This window comes from Sturnira hondurensis, unplaced genomic scaffold (genome assembly GCF_014824575.4).
Source record: "Sturnira hondurensis isolate 20B ecotype Veracruz unplaced genomic scaffold, ASM1482457v3 Scaffold0007797, whole genome shotgun sequence".
In the NCBI taxonomy this organism is placed as follows: Eukaryota; Metazoa; Chordata; class Mammalia; order Chiroptera; family Phyllostomidae; genus Sturnira; species Sturnira hondurensis.
This window is the reverse complement of record NW_028080428.1, coordinates 856,629-873,601: the sequence shown is the minus strand read 5'-3', so window position 1 is coordinate 873,601 and position 16,973 is coordinate 856,629. Positions and strand designations below refer to the sequence as shown.

At 57.0% G+C, this 16,973-nt stretch overlaps 1 protein-coding gene across 2 annotated transcripts; it reads right to left on the bottom strand.

The window, feature by feature from the left end:
* Positions 1–4,425: 4,425 nt before the first annotated feature.
* Positions 4,426–16,715, bottom strand: NAA40 (N-alpha-acetyltransferase 40, NatD catalytic subunit). Of its 2 annotated transcripts, XM_037053012.1 has the most exons (8): positions 16,447–16,711; positions 12,028–12,123; positions 11,023–11,075; positions 8,136–8,231; positions 7,895–8,053; positions 7,639–7,722; positions 7,174–7,251; positions 4,426–6,937 (listed from the first exon to the last, which is right to left on the bottom strand). In XM_037053012.1, the coding sequence occupies exons 1-8, from the start codon at positions 16,450–16,452 to the stop codon at positions 6,796–6,798; spliced, it is 714 nt and encodes a 237-aa protein (XP_036908907.1). In that variant the 5' UTR covers positions 16,453–16,711; the 3' UTR covers positions 4,426–6,795. The 2 variants fall into 2 exon arrangements, with proteins under 2 accessions (XP_036908907.1, XP_036908908.1); XM_037053013.1 differs by lacking the exon at positions 8,136–8,231 and having other exon boundaries at positions 16,447–16,715.
* Positions 16,716–16,973: the final 258 nt, after the last annotated feature.

Below are 16,973 nucleotides of genomic sequence, written 5' to 3'. Positions count from 1 at the left end.
AGGCCTTTAACAGGAGAGTAGAGAACACTGAGAGTAGCTTTACACAACCAAACACTATAGGGAGTGAAGGCAACCAGACCACAGCTACGGATGGTTCCCACAGACACACGCAATGTTGAGTCGGAGGCCTGGCGTGGACGAGCAGACCGGGTGCCCCTGTGGATACAAAGAGCAGCAGCAAGACCAAGGGGAGGCATGTGCCAGGAAGCGGTCGTGGGGGGGGCGCGTGGTGGCTGGGGGAGATGGGAAGGCACAGGGACCAGGCGAGGCTTGCTGGCACTTCTGGGTGCTGGTTACACAAATGTGTTCCCTCTGTGATCAGTCCATCATGAGTAGCTGGACGGTCACAACCTGTGCCCATTTCTGTATGCCTGTTGCACCTCGGTTACTAGTTCCAAAACAGACAAGGAAAAAATGTGAAATGATCTTTTCTTCCTTTAAGATTTTATTTATTTATTTTTAGAGAGAGGAGAAGGGAGGGTGACAGAGAGGATGAGAAACATTGGTCCATTGCCTCTCTCCCACACCCAGATGAGGGCTGGAATCTGCAACCCAGGTATGTGCCCTGACTGGAAATCGAACCAGCAAGCATCCCTTTGCTTCGCAGAACAACGCCCAGCCAACTGAGCCACGCTGGCCAGGGCTGACCTTGTTTTTCTAAAACAAAGAAACAGCATCTAGAGAAATAGATGTGCACAGATGAAAGGCAGGGCACACAAACTGTCAACAGTGGTGTTGGCTGAAGGGGACATTTTTCGGTCTTTTCCTCCCGTGTTTTCCAGGATTACGCACTGGGCACTCACAGCAATTGAATAAGCAAGCAAGAGAGGGGGTTCCCCAGTGCAGTGAGGGAGGCTGTCCCATGGGTGACAGACTCCCTGGGACGCGGGGACCTGCACAGGCTTCCACAAGACGGGGGTCTCGTCTAACATCCTGACAACGGCTCTGTGCACTCTCCCCACACAGGACCACGCACCTCGCTGGCACGGCTGGGAGTGTCTCACTGCATCAAGCGGGGGTGGGGGGGGCAAGGCCCAGAGGTCCCAGCCTGGGGTCCTGGTTCTGACCAAAAGACCCAAGCCAGCCCTGCACTCTCTCTCTCCTGAGTGGGCTGTTAGGAACAGATCTCAAATCTCCGGGATGGCACAGCAGGGGAGCTGGTCCCTTCTCCTGAGACCAGGCACCCAGGCTCTAATGGCCATGTCTGGGCTGGGAAGATCCCAGGTCCCCTACCAGAGCTGACCCCAGACCCACGGGGGCCAGGCCAGGCTCCGGCCCACCAGCTGCTCTGTCCAAATATGGAGCTTGAGAGTCCTGCGGACGGGCCTGACCACAGCCCTGTGGGGCCAGCAGGTGGAAATCCTTTAGCATCCACCACCCCCACCCCAGCACACATATTTTCTGGAGTTTACTGCCTCCCAGAGCATCTGACACAAAGTTGGTGTGGACCTGAGCTAGGGGCCTCTCCTGCCCTGTTGAGCGGGTGCCAGGCACTGAGCCCCGGGGCTGACCAGGGGAAAGGCTGCCTGGGAAAAGCCCACCCAGGACTTCGCTGAGGGCGGCTGCAGCCTCTCTCTAGGCCTTGAGGAGCTGTCTCCATGGGGCGGGAGCAGCAGCAGGAGCCCCAGCAGAGTCTTGGGAAGCACCTGGTGAGGAGGGCCCAGGGTGGGGGGCTTGGCCGCAGGTTCAACACTGATCTGTGGGGTCACCTCCCTTCAAATGGGGCTGCAAAAGGGAGAAATTTTTGCAAAGTCCAACAAGAGGAAGGGACAGGAGGGGCCAGCCTCTTTAGAAGAGAAGGGCTGGTTAGGAAAACTATGTCCACACGGGTCTGGGGTGTCCCCAGCAAGGGGCAAAGAGGCCCTGGGGTACAGGTGGGGCTGGGATGACATAGGGTACTGGTGGGGGGGGGGTGTCTACTCCTCCTGGAGCACTGCTGTCCCCAGGCTCCAGAAGGCCAGGGGCAGGCCCTGATCTGACTGAAGAGTGACAGGGAGGAGGTGCAGAAGCGGCGGGTGGGGAGGGAGCCGCCGCTCCCCTGGTGGGACACCACTGTCCTGCTGTCCTGGCTGAAAGAGCCCCGGGGTCCTGCAGCCCCGGAAGGTGGGCTGCTGAGGCACAGGGAGGGCATGGGCCAGAGGTCGCCTACCCATAGCGAGCCAGGTGATGGTTAACCCCTTCTGGCCTGCAGCCCACAGCCAGCAGCCATGTGTGACAAGGACCAGGTCGCCTCGCTCACAGGTGACAACAACTCCAGCTCTGCAAAGGCTGGCTTCACCGGGGAGGGGGACCCTTCTTGGTGGGTCAGCCTCACCAGCAGCCGCTGCTCGATACTGGCCTCCTCAGCTGGTCCCCGTCCTTCCTGGCAGCCCCTAGCATGGGACAGAAGTAACCCGTCTCCCAGGTGAGGGCAACCTGCTGGTTGGCACCAGGTCAGGTTTGTCCTTGGGACTCAGCCCTGAGAGGGAAGACAGGGCCTGGAGAGCGAAGGTGCCCCTGCCCGCCAAGGACCTGCAAGGCAACTACAGCTCTGTCCTAAAGGGTGACACCAGCATCCTGTCGGGGGACAACTGCGTCCTGGGGACTGCACTGGCCCAGCACAGTGAAGATCAAGGTGGGGAGGAGCAAGGGGGCCTCCCATTTTCTGGGGGGCTATGGGGGCAGAAGACTCCTCCTCGGGAAGCAGAAGCCCAGACTCGCCCCAGATCTGCAGGGAGGCAGCTTGGGGGGCGGGGGGCTGGGAGTCAGGTGGACAGCACAGTTCCTTGGCTTGCCACCACATCTGCTGGGGCTTCCCTGAGCTGTGGGTCACCTAACTGTTTTGTGGGGTGATACACCTGCCCTGCGCTCACATCTTGGCTCTGCCATGGACCGCGAGGGCCCTGAAACAAGTTACTTTACACTCTGGGGCTCTCGTGACTTTTAGATTGAGGACCCAAGCATTCGGAGGGGACAGGGTTGTGGTCAGCACCAGCATGAGTCAGCATTCCACCCTGCCCAGCACACAGGAGCACGGAGGGGGACTGTCACCAAATGCCAGTTTCCTCCTGGGCACGGCCAAGTGGCAACATGTCTGCTTTGGGCTGTCCAGTCTGTGAAGCACCTCCCTGTCCGCCTGGACCCTGGTCCTCAGGCAGCAGAGGGGCGGCCTCTGCTGCACCAGGGAGGAGGCACAAGAAACTGGACTGACCCTGCCCGCGTGTGAACAGACCACCTTCAGAGGCTGGCAGCCGAAACCAGCTGGCGCCTGGCTTCCTCCACTGGGGAAACCAGCTCAGACTGCAACCTCTCACCCGGCAGTGGGGCCTCTTGCTCCCCCTGCTGGCTAGTGCGGCATTTCTGCAAGTGCCCTGAAGCTGCAGCAGGAGGGAAGGGTGGAGGCGATGGCGGGAGGCAGCCTCTGTGGAGGACCAAAGAGGGGCCCTGGCCACTTGGGAAGGCAGAGGGTTCGGAGGAGGAAGGGCCCACTCTTTCCAACTCTGGCCATTTGCCCGCGGATGGTCATTCCAAGGTTTTCCTGGCCTGGGATTAAAACAGCCTTCAGGGAAAAGAAACTTTTTGTCAGGAGAAATGCCGTGTGATTAGCCAGCAGAATGCGCTCTCCCTTCCCAAGGTCTCTCTTTGTGCCTTAAAGATTACACAGCTGCGAAGACCACCCCCTGGGCGTGCCCTGGCCCACAGGGCTGAGGCCACGACCTCCTGGCAGCCACCAGGCAGCGGTCAATCCTGCTCCTCTTCCCCCGGACGACTGACCCTCTGGAGCCCAATGCTCAGGAGGAGCACAATGCTGGGGAGGAGCAGACATGATCGCCAGGCAGGAGCGCGGCAGGCCTGCTGGTCGGTGTGCAGGGGATGTGCTCCTGGGCCCAGCTCCTGGCCCACTTCCTGCCTCCCCAGCCCAGTGCACGCTGGCACACGCTGGTGTGTGGACGGGCAGGGATCCCACCTGGGAGAGAAGCTGTACGGCCGCTCAGTCCCCCCCACCACCACCACCACTTTCTTGCCCTTTCAGGCCTGACATGAGTTGCCCTTCCACTGAGCCTGTGCCTTTCGTGAGCAAAGGGACAAGGGGGCTGGAATCTTCCTGAGACAAAGAATATCCGGAGTGACCCACTCAAGTAGAACAGAGAAAAGAAAGGCTGGCACAGACGAATGTCTGGTTCCACACGGAGCCTGAAATCTGTGTGCAGCCACAGACATTGGGTGCAGGAGGCAAAGCAGGTGCCCCTCAGAAGACCTTTGACCTCTACCCAGGGCTTCTGGGAAGTGGCAGAAACACACATACTCGGTCTGTTCCCAGCTCTGGCTGCCTGCCCAAGATGCCCACGTCTCCCTCACAGCCTCAGGCCTCCCAGGGAGCAGGCCTGGCTCGTCCTGGGGCCCCAAGCTGCCCAGCACCCCAGCAGCAGGCACCGCCCCAGCAGCTGAACAAAGTGTCTTTTATTTGTGACATACAAATACACCAATGCAAAGAGATCACTTTTCCCCTTTGATTCCAGTGATAACAAGTCGCTAAAGAAAAAAAATATATATCAAGGAGTTTATCTTTAAAGTTTCCTCTAAAAAGCCCAGAAAGGGTTAAAAACCGTACACAGGTCATATGCACATTTGACATCAACAAAAACCTGAAACAGAGTGAATGCAACTAAAAGAAAAATCTTTAAAAACATTTTAATGTGCCCGAACAACAAACAAAAAGGCCTGGCAGAGGCCCACTAGGGTCCTCAGAGCGGAGCCGGGCAGTGGAGAAAGTCCCCACACTGCCTGGTGGCCGGGACCCAACGGGCTCAACAGACAAGAGTGACCTGCAGGTCTCAAGCAGCGCCTTGCACGCCCCAGCCCCAACCTTCCCAGCAGCCCTTTGGGAATTGGCTGGCAGAGCCTAGGTGGGCAGGGCATGGCACCAAGCAGCCACCAATGGAGTCAGTGCCAGGTGTCTCATGACCACAAAGGGACAACAGACACTGAACTCACTTATGTGGGATTTACACTGGGGGTTCCTTTCTGTCCCCTTGAGTGGGAGGTACCAAAAATCCATGATCTAAGACAATAAATAGTTGTTCCGTGTCCTTTGAAAAACGGGGGTCAGAGGAAACACTCTTGCTAAACTTGCTTCTCTCATTCCGTTATTCCTGGAAGCCCACCAGAGCCCTCCCAGGAACGGAAACTCTCCCATAGGAGCCAGCAGGACAAGGGCGCAGGTGGGCTACTTCCAGTGTAAAGCCATGGGGCCCTCTTCAGGGTGTGACCAGCCCACTGCGGGCAGGGTCAAGAGCAAGGTAGAGCGCTCTGCAGGGTTGGGGCTGGGCGGAGGAGGCCACGAGCAGAGCCCCAGCACCAGCAGGGATGTGGGGAGACTGGTCAGCTTGGCGCCCAAGGAAGGGCAGGAGGTGGGCTGTGGGCAGACTCCGAGGCAGAGGCCCCACAGGCCCTGCCCAGGGTACAGCTCCACCAAGGCCAGGACTTACAACAGTAAGACACTCCCTGCGGCAGAGCCCAAGGGTGTGTGCAGGAGGTGCTAGGTGCTTTCTCCTGGAACAGGGTTTGGTCACCTTTTTCCCTGGAGTGGGGTAAGGCCTAGAGACCAGGGAGTGCAAGCTCTGCCTGCGCACCCTCTCTTCCTGTGAGAGGAGAGGAAAGCGCCCCCCCCCACCAGCCCACTGCCCCAGGGGGGTCCCAGAGAGGGGAAAGTGGGTGCTGTGGCCACCTAGGCACTCCTGCTGCCGCCGGGGCAGCGGCACTAGTGCCTCACGGAGGCGGCAAGGGGCAAGGCTGGGGGGCGCAGGCCGGGCCTGCTGCTGGCTGGGGCTTCTCTGCAGAGGCCGGGCGCTCCACCTCGGGGAGCTGTCAGCACCGAGACATGAGAGGGACTGGCATGGACTCTGCCAGCAACGAGGCCCTTCTGGGGGAAGGTGAGGGGCTCCCTGATGTTGCTTCCCCCTTGAGAGTGAGAACAGAGGTATCTGGACTGGGGGTGAGGGCAGGGTAGTGAGGGACAATGGAGAGGACAGGCAGCACCTCTGACATTTCCCTATGAAGGAAAAACTCAAGCCACTGCCATAGATTGCAAGGTAAGCTTAGGATACAGCAGAGTCCAAAATGCAGCGAAGTCTGAAAGCCTAAACAAGCAGTGGTGGCCCCACTCAACACCTATTCCCAGTCTCTTCGGCCTCTCTCGTCGGCAGCAATGGAGGGAGGGAGGCAGCCTTCTTCCCAGAGCCGGCTGGCCCCTGAACTACTCCACTCTGAACTGTGGATCCACAAAAGCACAGCTGGCAAGAGCTCCCTTGCTTCCCTGTGTCGCAGCACAAAAGACCTTCCCACGGTCTCCATCAGAGCACTCCATCCACGAGGCCCGAGGCTCTCTGAAGCCTCTCTGTACCCAGACCTTACTCCAAGTCCATTCCTCTTTGAGGACCAGCAACACCCTGACCCAGGGCTCCAGGACGTCCATAAAGGTGGGTATGAACACTCCATTTGCCCAATCGTGTGAATGGGGAAGGGGGTCTGTCAAGAATCCAGCTGCAGAGGAGTCTGGGAATCTCGAGCTCAGGGCTGCAGAGCGGAGGAGAGGGCAGCCTCCATGCGAGGATGACTCCGTGCCCAGGCCTCCACCAGCTCTTCCCGCAGCATCCTCTCCTTCTGGCTCTGCCCTGACGCCCTGCTGTTCCAGGAGAGCAAAGGGGTTGCCTGGCATGTGCAGGGCTGAGGAGGCCACAGCTCTGAGGGCGCCTGACAAGCAGCGTGAGGCTGGGGAGAGGGCAGGCCTTGGCGAGAGGACTGTGGCTCGGGAGCTCAGTGGCAGCAGCCACCACAGTGCCCACCCGCATGGGAATGCTGACTGTCCCCGAACTTGGTCCTCCGGCTCAGGATCTCATAGGAGCAGTCCTCCCCACAGCAGCCGGACATGCTGGGGGAAGAGTCATCGATCTCAAACCTGCAGGGTGGGTGGGAGGAGAGGACTGTCTGCGGGGAGCTGACTCCAGGCCCAGAGCTCTCCCACCGGCCACACTCATGAGAACCCTGGGAGTGAGGGTGCAGGAGGTGGGCGGGAGAGCGAGCCAAAAGGCATCTCGCCACCTCCACCCCCACGACCACTGGCCAGGAGGGAGGTGGGCGGGGACCAGGAAAGAGGCAGTGGGGCGGGTCCCATCCCAGGGCCCAGCTCCTTACTGCAGCGCTTCTCTGAAGAACTGGTAGGCACCGCGGTTGTGCTTGAACACGGTCAACATGACCTTCTTCATCTGCGTGCTGAGAAGGCAGAGATAATGCGGAGTTGCGCCTCCTCTCCTGGGGTGTCTGCCTGCAGCACTCCTAAGCCCCAACTACAGCCGCCCCAACTGCAGCCGGTCTGGGCCCCCATGGTACCCAGGGCTTCCCTCCTGCAGGGTGCTGAGGAGACTGAGCAGGCAGTCGCCCTCCCCACCCAACTGGCTTCTCCACCTCGACTCTGTATCCCCATTTGCAGCTGAAGTGAATGTACAAAATCTGGGGTCACGGCAGGACAAGGGACTCTGACTGAGGGAGGTCTAGATGCCTTTCCTCCAAAACCTTCCCGAGCCCTGTACTTCACGAAGCTCACAGCACAGTGGACCCCTCAGGCAGCTCTCTCCGACTGTGCCGCATGGTGGCCCTTACCTATTGGCCATGAGCTGCAGGATCTGTATGAGGAACTTTCCCAGGCCTTTCCGCCGCACCTTGCTTTCCAACTGCACTTCGTAGCTGGGTGAAGTAAGCAGAGACGGGAACGTGAAGAGACTGCTGGGCCGGTCAGGAGAAGGTGTGCCCCTGGAGGCCCGTGGACTCAGACTGCTGGGCGGACCGAGCCTCCGGCTGGAGTGCCTAGGGCAACACCAGCGTCTCCTCCCCATGCCGCCCCGAGCTAGGCTCCTACCAATACAGGACTTCATCCCCGCACTCCACGTCAAACCGGAAGTGAGAAAAGGCGACGGGGATGGAGCTGTTTTCCCAAGCAATGAGGTACCAGGCTCGGTCATCGGTCATCTCCTCCCGTTTTTCTCTGTCCTTCCAGCCCCACTCGCTCTGCTCGTACCTGGGAAAGCGCAGGCGGTCAGGACCGGGGACGAGGGGAGAGGTCAGCCCAGGGAGAGGCCCTGTGGCCAGGGCGTGCTTACATGGTCTGCATGTTGGTTTTGGTCAGGTCGAAGGCCCAGTCCACGGTGGCCGGCTGCAGCCCAGACACCCGCTTACACTCGATGGAGACGTTTAACCTGAGAAGAGTGGGCGGCGTCTGAGGCCGGCTAGACCCTGCGCAGCCCGAGAGCCCTAAAGTCTGGTAGGCAGCAAGCCTGCTCTCAGCTAACTTGCCCCAAGAGGCAAGCGGAGAGCGCCTCCCTGGTCACGACTAGAGAGGGGGCCTGCAAAGCCACCAAGCCTTCTGGGCCAAGATCGTTGTCATCACAGGCCCACCCCGACTACAAGGTCCCTTTCTGCCTCCCCTGCACGAGCCTTAGCAGACCCGGCACTTTATAAAGCTCTGTCCTTCTCTGCCACCCCTTCGCTCTCTCCACCCTCTCTTCTGCTCTCTTCTGTTTCCTTAGTTTCTGCCCTTCGTTCCTGGCATTTTTCCTGTTGCTTTAATTCTGAATAGACACCTCACTAGGCTCCCAGGGGGCCTCTTCCTCATCACCACTGTCCTTTGAAAGCATCGGGGTGATAGCCCTGGCTGGTGTAGCTCAGTGGATTGAGCGCAGGCCTGCAAACCATACGATTGCAGTTTGATTGCCAGTCAGGGCACATGCCTGGGTTGTGGGCAAGTTCCCAGCAGGGGACCCACGAGAGGCAACCGTACATTGATAAATTTTAAAATCTGTTTAAAAAAAAAAGAAAGCATCGGGGTGACTCAGGCACTCCAAAGAGACCACGGCCTACACCAGCTTCTGAGTGCTGGTCAGCTGAGAGGGCACGGCAGGTACCCTCAGCTGACCAAACAGAGCGGAACACATCCAACCCCACAGGGCTTTCCTAAACTAACAAATGCTGTAGGCGGTACGGTACCTTAATCTATTTACTCTGAATGAAACTAAGTAAATTATAGCAAAATGCTTTGGCCAAACCGTGAAACCACGTTTTCTAGGTAGCGAGTGCCACATTCCAGAGGCAATGAAACCAGCAAGTCCAAGTCTTTACGGAGGACTTCGGGACCTGTGACATGACCCCACAAAGGCCGTCCCACCCCTACGTCTGCTGACTGGCACACCAGGTGATGTGCACATAGCTCGGACTCCTAAATTTGTGACCTCCTGGCTCAGAGCATCCTTCCTTTCTTTGTAGTCACCACGTAGCAGAAACGCCACAGTGCTGCGTTGGTCGTAGCCGTGTGTTTCCGAGAGGCGGTCTGCACATAGTGACCGTGCGGCGGCCAGAAACACCCAGACACAGCGCCGCATCTGTCATAGCTGCACATTTCAAGAGGGCGGTCCGCAGGCACAAGAAACCCCGCCAACCCGAGTTCTTCCAGTTCATGAAGGCAGGACCCCAGCCGCACAAACCACACGCGACCCCAGGCACTGAGGGGGCCCGCAGTCAGGAGGCAACAATTGCTTCAGAGCCGGTCGGTTAGTGTTCCTGGAGGTCAGGGGAATGTGAACTGCGGGGCACTAAGAGCTACATGGTTAGGGACCTCGGGACTCTGTCAAAGCCCCCCCGCACCCCCCCCCAGGCCAAATGACAATGCCACCAGAGGAACTGTGCCTCATCTGATCACAGACAGGGAGAAAAATAAATAAATTAATGTGATACTGTGAAACTCAGGTACAGCTATGAAAGGCAAGTATAATGTTGCCAACTAGTCTTTGCTTCGTAATTCATATATTTGCATTTGCCTGTCTTGTTCATTAAAGTACTCACACCAGCTATTTACAGAGCTGAATAATTCTCTTTCCTCCTTAAAACCACCTTGCAAGTCTGGCATCTTCACTCCATTGAACAGATTAAAAAATAAAAAATGAGGCTTGCAGAGTGTGACCGACTTGTCTAAGTATAGTTAATAAGAGGCACAGTTACGATTCAGACCCATAGCTGTGAGTCTCTGGAACCATAACCCCCTTCTCCCCCTCAGCCAGGGGCTCTCTGGTCAAACCGACCCTGCCCTGACTTTACACAACAAGAGGAAGGAGGCGGGAGGGGCTTTAATCCAGATCCCGTGTGAACTGCATCGGTAACGATGGCAACCCCCGAGGCGCTGTCGCCTGCTCCAGGCACGGAGTCCAGTCCTCCTGCCAAATCCATCAGGAAGATACTTTTATTAGGCCCCTTTCTGATTAGAAAACTGAGGCACAGAGAGGTTAAGAAATTTGTCCAGGGTCACAAAGCCAGTCAATGGCTCTTAACTCTTACGCTACACACCGAGGGAAAGGGCACGGAATTGGAGATTCAAAGCCCACTCAGCTGCCAGAGAGACACTCTGTAAACTCAGAAATCGCCTTCACCTTCTCTGAGCCTCAGTTTCCCCCGTATAAAAGGAGAGTCAGCCTGGATGACTTTTTTTTTTTTTTAATTTTTAAAAAATATTTTATTTATTTATTTTTAGAGAGAGGGGAAGGGAAGGAGAAAGAGTGGGAGAGAAACATCAATGTATGGTTGCCTCTCATGTGTCCCCCACTGGGGACCTGGCCTGCAACCCAGGCATGTGCCCTGACTGGGAATCGAACCAGCTACCCTTTGCTTCATAAGCCCGTGCTCAATCCACTGAACTACACCAGCCACGGCAGCCTGGATGACTTTTCAAGGGTGCCAGCCCTGTGGTTCTTTGTCCGGAGAGAGTAACCAGTCCCCGGGGCATCAGTCTGTGAGGATGCAGCCTCTGCTCCTCCAAGGATCCCTCTGTCACCCCGCCTGGGGGACTTTGTATCAGCAGGGCACGGGCACTTTGTATCTGGGCCACTGCTTCTGCTTTTCCCGAACAGAGGAGAATGGGAAGGCCCAAGTCTGAGGAAGCCCATTTTGGGGGTGGGTTCCCAGAGGCACTCGGAGACGAAGTCAGCAGTGCGGGACACTCACCCATTGCGGTCGTATTTCTTGAACACTGGGAAAGCCTCCAGAGGGTCCCCGAGCTGTAGAGGGAAAGAAGAGAGGAATGGTGAGCGCGCGCAGGGCACAGCCCTCTGAGGGTCAGACCCACGCTGGGAGGCTTAGCCCTGGGCCCAGGTGCACCCCTCACATGGACTCCCCATCTGCCTCAGCTCCAAAATCACAGGTAAGAGGGAGGCTTGGGTTAGGAGGCCAGAGAGAGCTAAATCAGCTTCATCTGACAGTCTGGGAAGATGCTGTACTAGCCTAAACCGCGTGCTGGCCTGTGGGCCTCCAACCTGCTCGCCGCTCACCCACCCAAAACAGGAGAGGCCACCTGACCACCTGTGTACTTTCAAGAAGCCCCTGGCTAACCACCCAGGCAAAGCTCAGAATGGAAAATCATGTCCCTGAGCCACAGCCTTTTAAATATGGGTTGTTTTCTGAGTGGGCTAAGAGAACAAGGAAGGGGCATGAAGGGAGCAAGAAGGATGGCCAAATCTCTCTGGGTCCGTCTGAAAGCCGGCCCATCTGGCGCTCAGATTCACAGCCACCCCTCTCTGGACTGAGGCCCTGGAAACCAGGTGGCTGAATCTTCCCGGTCCCAGAACAGCTTCTGGTACTTCACAGGCAGTCAGTAAATGTTTGCAGGGATGAATGAGAAAATTATACCACATTTTACAAGGGAGGTTTCCTCCCCCAAACGCAAAATCCTAACAAAAATTTCTCCAGACTCTCTACTGGTAAGGAGACCCACAGAGAGGAGCTGCCTCTCCGTGCATTTGGGTCCACATTTCCCTGCACATGCAGGCCAGTCTCTGGCCCACCTGTTAACTCTCCAGACCCACTGGGACTCGTTTTCCTCCTAAGGACACAGCAGAGATATGGATGGGTAGTAACACAATTCTGCCACAGGGTGGCGCCAAAAGAAGGAAAATGAAAAACCGAGCAGCAGTTCCGGGGGAGGGGAGGGACTGGGAAGGAGGGGAGAGTCACCCTGTTGGCTGCCTCCACTTTGGCACAGACAGCATCCATGGCTGCTCGCTCCTCCAAACGCTTCTGCTTCTTCTCCTTTGCTTTGCTCGACTTCCTCTGCAACAGAGAAAAGCAAAGCTGCCTTGAAGCACTTCGGCCAACTGAAGGCTCTGTCTCTGCGCCCAGCCCACTGGCCTGGCCTCCAGAGCACCAGCTCCCAGTGCCAGCGGCCGGGCACTTGCTGGGTGGGAGGACCCCAGTGTGCTCCAGTTGTGAGACCTTGGGAGCCTCACTGGACGCCGCAGTTTCCTTGTCAGAACGAGTACTGACCCTGGGGACTGCTGGGTCACTGTGAACACACAGTGGGAGCCAGAGGCAATACCTGCAGCACAGCCCAGCCCCCGGCAGTCCCTCACCTATCCCCTCCTACGAAGTGATCAACTAGTTTTAGACAGATTCAGGGCAGGTTTCAGGGAGGAGATGGCACACAAGGTGGCCTTGGGCAGCTGCCCCTAAACATTCGTTTATTCAAGGCCTTTTCAGCGTCTCTCAGCTTAGGAAACAGAGCGCTGGTCGGGGCAGCCCCTCTAGGAGCTGGGCCCCTCCTCAGCCAGGGCCACGGCTCTCTGGCTGCAGGAGACAGAGCCCTGCCCCAGAAATGTGGTTCAGCCAAGGCGGACCAGAGGGAGGCCCACTGGACACCTAGCAGTGGCGGGGCAGAGCGAAGAGCCCCAAGGGGTTCACCTGGGGACAGAGGCCTCGCTGACACGTGGTTAGCAAGGCCAAACTGCAGCCACACAGGCAGCAGGGAGCAAAGCAGCAAAGAAGCCTGGAAACGCAGGTTCCCTCCATAGGAGCTCATCTAAGCACACAAAGTAAGTAATTCCTAAGTGCAAGCAGCAGGACAGCCAACCTGGGTCTCCAGGAGACGTACAGGCTCATTCTCGCAGGGGAATGGGCAAGCCAGGCAACCCCTGGAGTGGGGCTTGGGGCTGCCATGACGCCGACTACAGATGACCAGAGAGCCCCTAAGCACTTTCCTGCCCGTGGGGCATGCGGCAGGCTGCGGCAGGCTGCGGCAGACGGGCAGAGGACCCCATCAAACCTGGCACACGCTAGGAGAAGTGGTCCCCTACTGTCCCACTTAGCTTTGCCTTGCTGTGGAGGCAGGACTCTCCCGCAGGGACACAGGAAATTCTCCTAATCGAAATTGGAAATGAGCACAGTGAACGGTAACGCTCGCTGTGGTTAAGTGTCTTCCCCAAGGGAGCTTTGGATCATGAGGAGTGTAAGACTGAGTCAGGGGACCTGGATTTGCTTCTTGGCTCTTCTGCCTGGCAGCTGTGTGACTTTGAACTTACTTTACCTCTTTTCAGCCAAGTTACTCAGTTCCTCTGAACCTCAATCTCCTCATCTGTAAAATGGGGCTAACAAGGACCCACTGGTCAGATGCGCTGCTAGTGCTTTAATAAAGATGAATTATTTTAATCTTCACCGTAACTCAGCAAGGTACGTGTGCCCACTTCCTCGATGAGAAAACTGAGGCTCCGAGAGGTCAGACGACACTTTGGGGTCACAGAGCCAGTGAACAGAGTGCTCCCGGTTACCACTGCCCTGAACTCCCTGGTCCCCAGACCGTGCACTCCGTGAGGTAGGGTGCGTCTGCGTTCTCTGCCAGCTCAGCTCGCACACCATGCTATGCAAACAGCAGGTGCTCGATTCACTCCTAACGAATCACCCCAGAGTGAATCCAGGTGTGAATCCCGGAGTCTGTGCTCCCTCCACTACCCCACCAATTACATTTATACGACACCTACTACAAAGTATGGTATACATGCTTTTACACACAACTATGAAACTCTTCCCCTTGCCCTTCCCACCAAAGCGGTATCTCCACATTCAGTTCTCTGACATGCAGAAGTTTAAAGAAACAAAAGACAGCCAGGTGGGGGCAGGAGGCACCTTTCTGAAAAGGGATTTTGCACCTCCTAGATTTTCAGCATTCATGTCCCCAGCCCATGAAGTACCCGAGGTCCCAGAAGGACCTCTGCTCTGGGCGCAGGGAGCCATCTGCACCCTCATCTCTGAAAGACCACACGTGGCCGCCACTTGGTGTGGCGCTCCTGCGATGCCACTCTCCACCCAGTAAGGCCATCAGAGGCAGCAGGGCCCTCTGCTGCAGTGTGGCCACTGGATGACCTCCCAACACTGCAGTGGGGTGCCCACGGCCCCCACCCTTGAGGACCGAGGATAATGAGAGGGTTCCAGTTCTGTTTCAGGGAGGACAACCCAAGTCTCTCTTTCCAGGCAGCTTTCAGGCCAGAAGAGAGGAGAGAGGGCTGTTCTCTGAGAAACACGCTAGTGACATGTGAGCAGCAAGACCAGGCCCCATGCAAAGCAAGGCCCACGGTATCTCTGAGGCCTGCACCTTCAACTTGGCCGACGAGGACGTGTCTGACCGGAATGGTGTGTTACGCTTCTTGTTTTCGGCTCAGGCTATAATGCTGGGCAAATATTTAACAAGGGATACTGGGCACACAGGTCTCACTTAGTTTCAACTAGAGCTGGGTCTGGGACCTTTCCCCCAAGTCTAAGTATGTCAAGTCTCCAGACTTGATTTTCTTCATACGAGATACACAGTGTCCAAGATCCTGCGTTGAAACGTGATGAATGTGGTTTGACAGGGATGACATAAAGTGCTTTGGCATGGATTAGACAACTATTTTTGTCTAACGAGTTGATTCATCCAATCAATAACTGTTTGAGAAAAAAATCCAGGTTAATAATAGTATGAACAAACCCAGTGAGTTACAGTAAAAATAGCACAAATCTATACTAGATAACTGAGGGCTGAGAATACAGGCAAAAATAAAAGTCACTATTTAAGAGGCATCTATTTGGCTATTTACATCCACTATCTCTCTTTTTTAAAAATCCTCACCTGAGGATGTGTGTGCTAAAATTTTTATTTATTTATTATTAGAGAGAGGGGAAGGGAGGGAGAAGGGAGAAAGAGGAAGGGAAACATCAATGTGTGGCTGCCTCTCATGCGCCCCCTACTAGGGATCTGGCCTGCAACCCAGATATGTGCCCTGACAGAATCGAACTGGCAGCCCCTTGGTTCACAGACCAGCGCTCAATCCACTGAGCCACAGCAGCCAGGCTTTTTTTTTTTTTTAGAGAGAGGGAGAGAAAAAGAGAAAAAGTAAAACATCAACTGGTTGCCTCTCGTACACACCCTGACTGGGATTGAACCTGCAACCTTTTGGTGTACAGAACAACGCTCCAACCAACTGAGCCACCCAGCCAGGGTCCACTATCTCATTTAATCCTCACATCTAGCCTAAGGAGCAAGCAACATTATCCTCATCACAGAGACGAGGACACTCAAATTCACAAAGGCCATGTCGCTGGCACAGAATCATGCTAGTAGCCAGTGAATGGGGCTGGACCTGAGGTGGCTCCTGCTCCAAACTCAGGGCTCCCTAAAGATGGGGAAAATTCCATGCAAAAACTAGTAATATACTCAGGAAGGGTGAGTTACATTGTTAGGAATGACAGACACTACTCTATGTGGGACTTAGGAAGGTGAACTCATGGAGACGTGAATAACTTCTGCCAACCCCCTACCAGCACACGCCAGAGAAAGGCGTAACATGCACCTCCAGGCGGCACTGCACAGAACAGGTGGCCTCCATCCACCTGCTCCTGGGCCCGTCCCCAGCACCCCGCTCACATTCCACACAGCGTCCCCCCTGCGGAGTCTTAAGACTGCTGACAACTCGGGTAAGAATAAGCACCCCCTCAATGCACCTAGGAGGCCCTGGGGGCAGGTCTCTGTCGCAAAGGAAGCGATTGTTTCAGAAGCAGGAGAAACCTGGTGGAGAGGTTTTGAAAGAGTAGGGGAACCGGCTTTGCTGGGAATCTGAGTAGCGGGAAGCTCAGCTGCAAGGGATTCGGGGACCGAAGTCGGGGTCTGGGCCCTGATCACTGTCTCAGTGTCTACGTGACCTTGGCTGAGTGCCTTCTTTTCTGTGGGCCTCTGTGCCTCCAGGCCAGGGCAAGCCGCGAAGCCGGTGACAACCAGGTGACAGTGACCCCTGGGGACGGGAGGATACCCCAAGATCACCGCGGAGGGAGGGAACGGCCAAGAAGATAACAGGTTAGTCAGGAAGGCAGTGCGGACGCGACGGGAAGGGCGGGGGGGCATCTGAGGTGGGGGAACAGGGGAAGGGGGCTCTCCAGGGGTTTCCCGGGCTGGGCCGGACGTGAGGACACTTAGAATGAGTAAGTCGGGAGACCTAGGAGCTGGGGGGTCACGGGAGGCCGGAGGGGTGTCAGGGTCACGTGAGAAGGGGGTCAGAAACAATGGGGGTACAGGGGGCGAGTGGAGCGGGGAGCGCTCCGGGCCCTTGCGTCTCCTCCCGCTGCCTCACTCACCCCCATGGCGGCAGCGGCGGCAGCGGTCCTCAGCTCCCCTTTCCCACACTTGCCGGCAGGGAGGCGGTAACGGCAGCTACGGAGGCAACGGCGACACCAGAGCGACGGCGGGCCCAGCAGCGCGCATGCGCTCCGCGGGCTCTCCCGCGCGCCCCGGTGGGCACCGCGCCTGCGCGCAGCCGGCGAGTTGGGGAAGAGCGGGGGTAGACATGCAGGTGGAGAGCTCCAGAGGCGGGCCGAGGGTCTCTCAGAGGGAGGAGGCGGGAATTACAAGAGGCAGCGTCGCGCTCTGAATGACGCAACCATGACCCCGCCCCCTCACCGCCGGGGCGCGTCTGTAGCTATGGCGACGGCAGCACCCGGCCGGAAAAGTGCGCCTCGAAACAGCCTGGTGGGTGGCCTCGCAGCCCTAGTGCTCTGCGTTTCTGCGGCCCGTCCGACCCCGGGCAGCTCCAGGAGCAGTCACCTTCACAGACAACCAAACCTTCACGACCTCTGAAGTACCAGCCCCTCCTGCAACCCTGGGG

What these genes read in the sequence shown, in the direction of transcription:
- NAA40 (XM_037053012.1), bottom strand. An exon ending in GGGGATGAAGTCCTGTATTG is followed by an intron (nt 7,723 to 7,894) that starts GTAGGAGCCTAG and finishes TACTTCACCCAG; the next exon opens with CTACGAAGTGCAGTTGGAAA. An exon ending in CTGCAGCTCATGGCCAATAG is followed by an intron (nt 7,252 to 7,638) that starts GTAAGGGCCACC and finishes CTGCCTTCTCAG; the next exon opens with CACGCAGATGAAGAAGGTCA.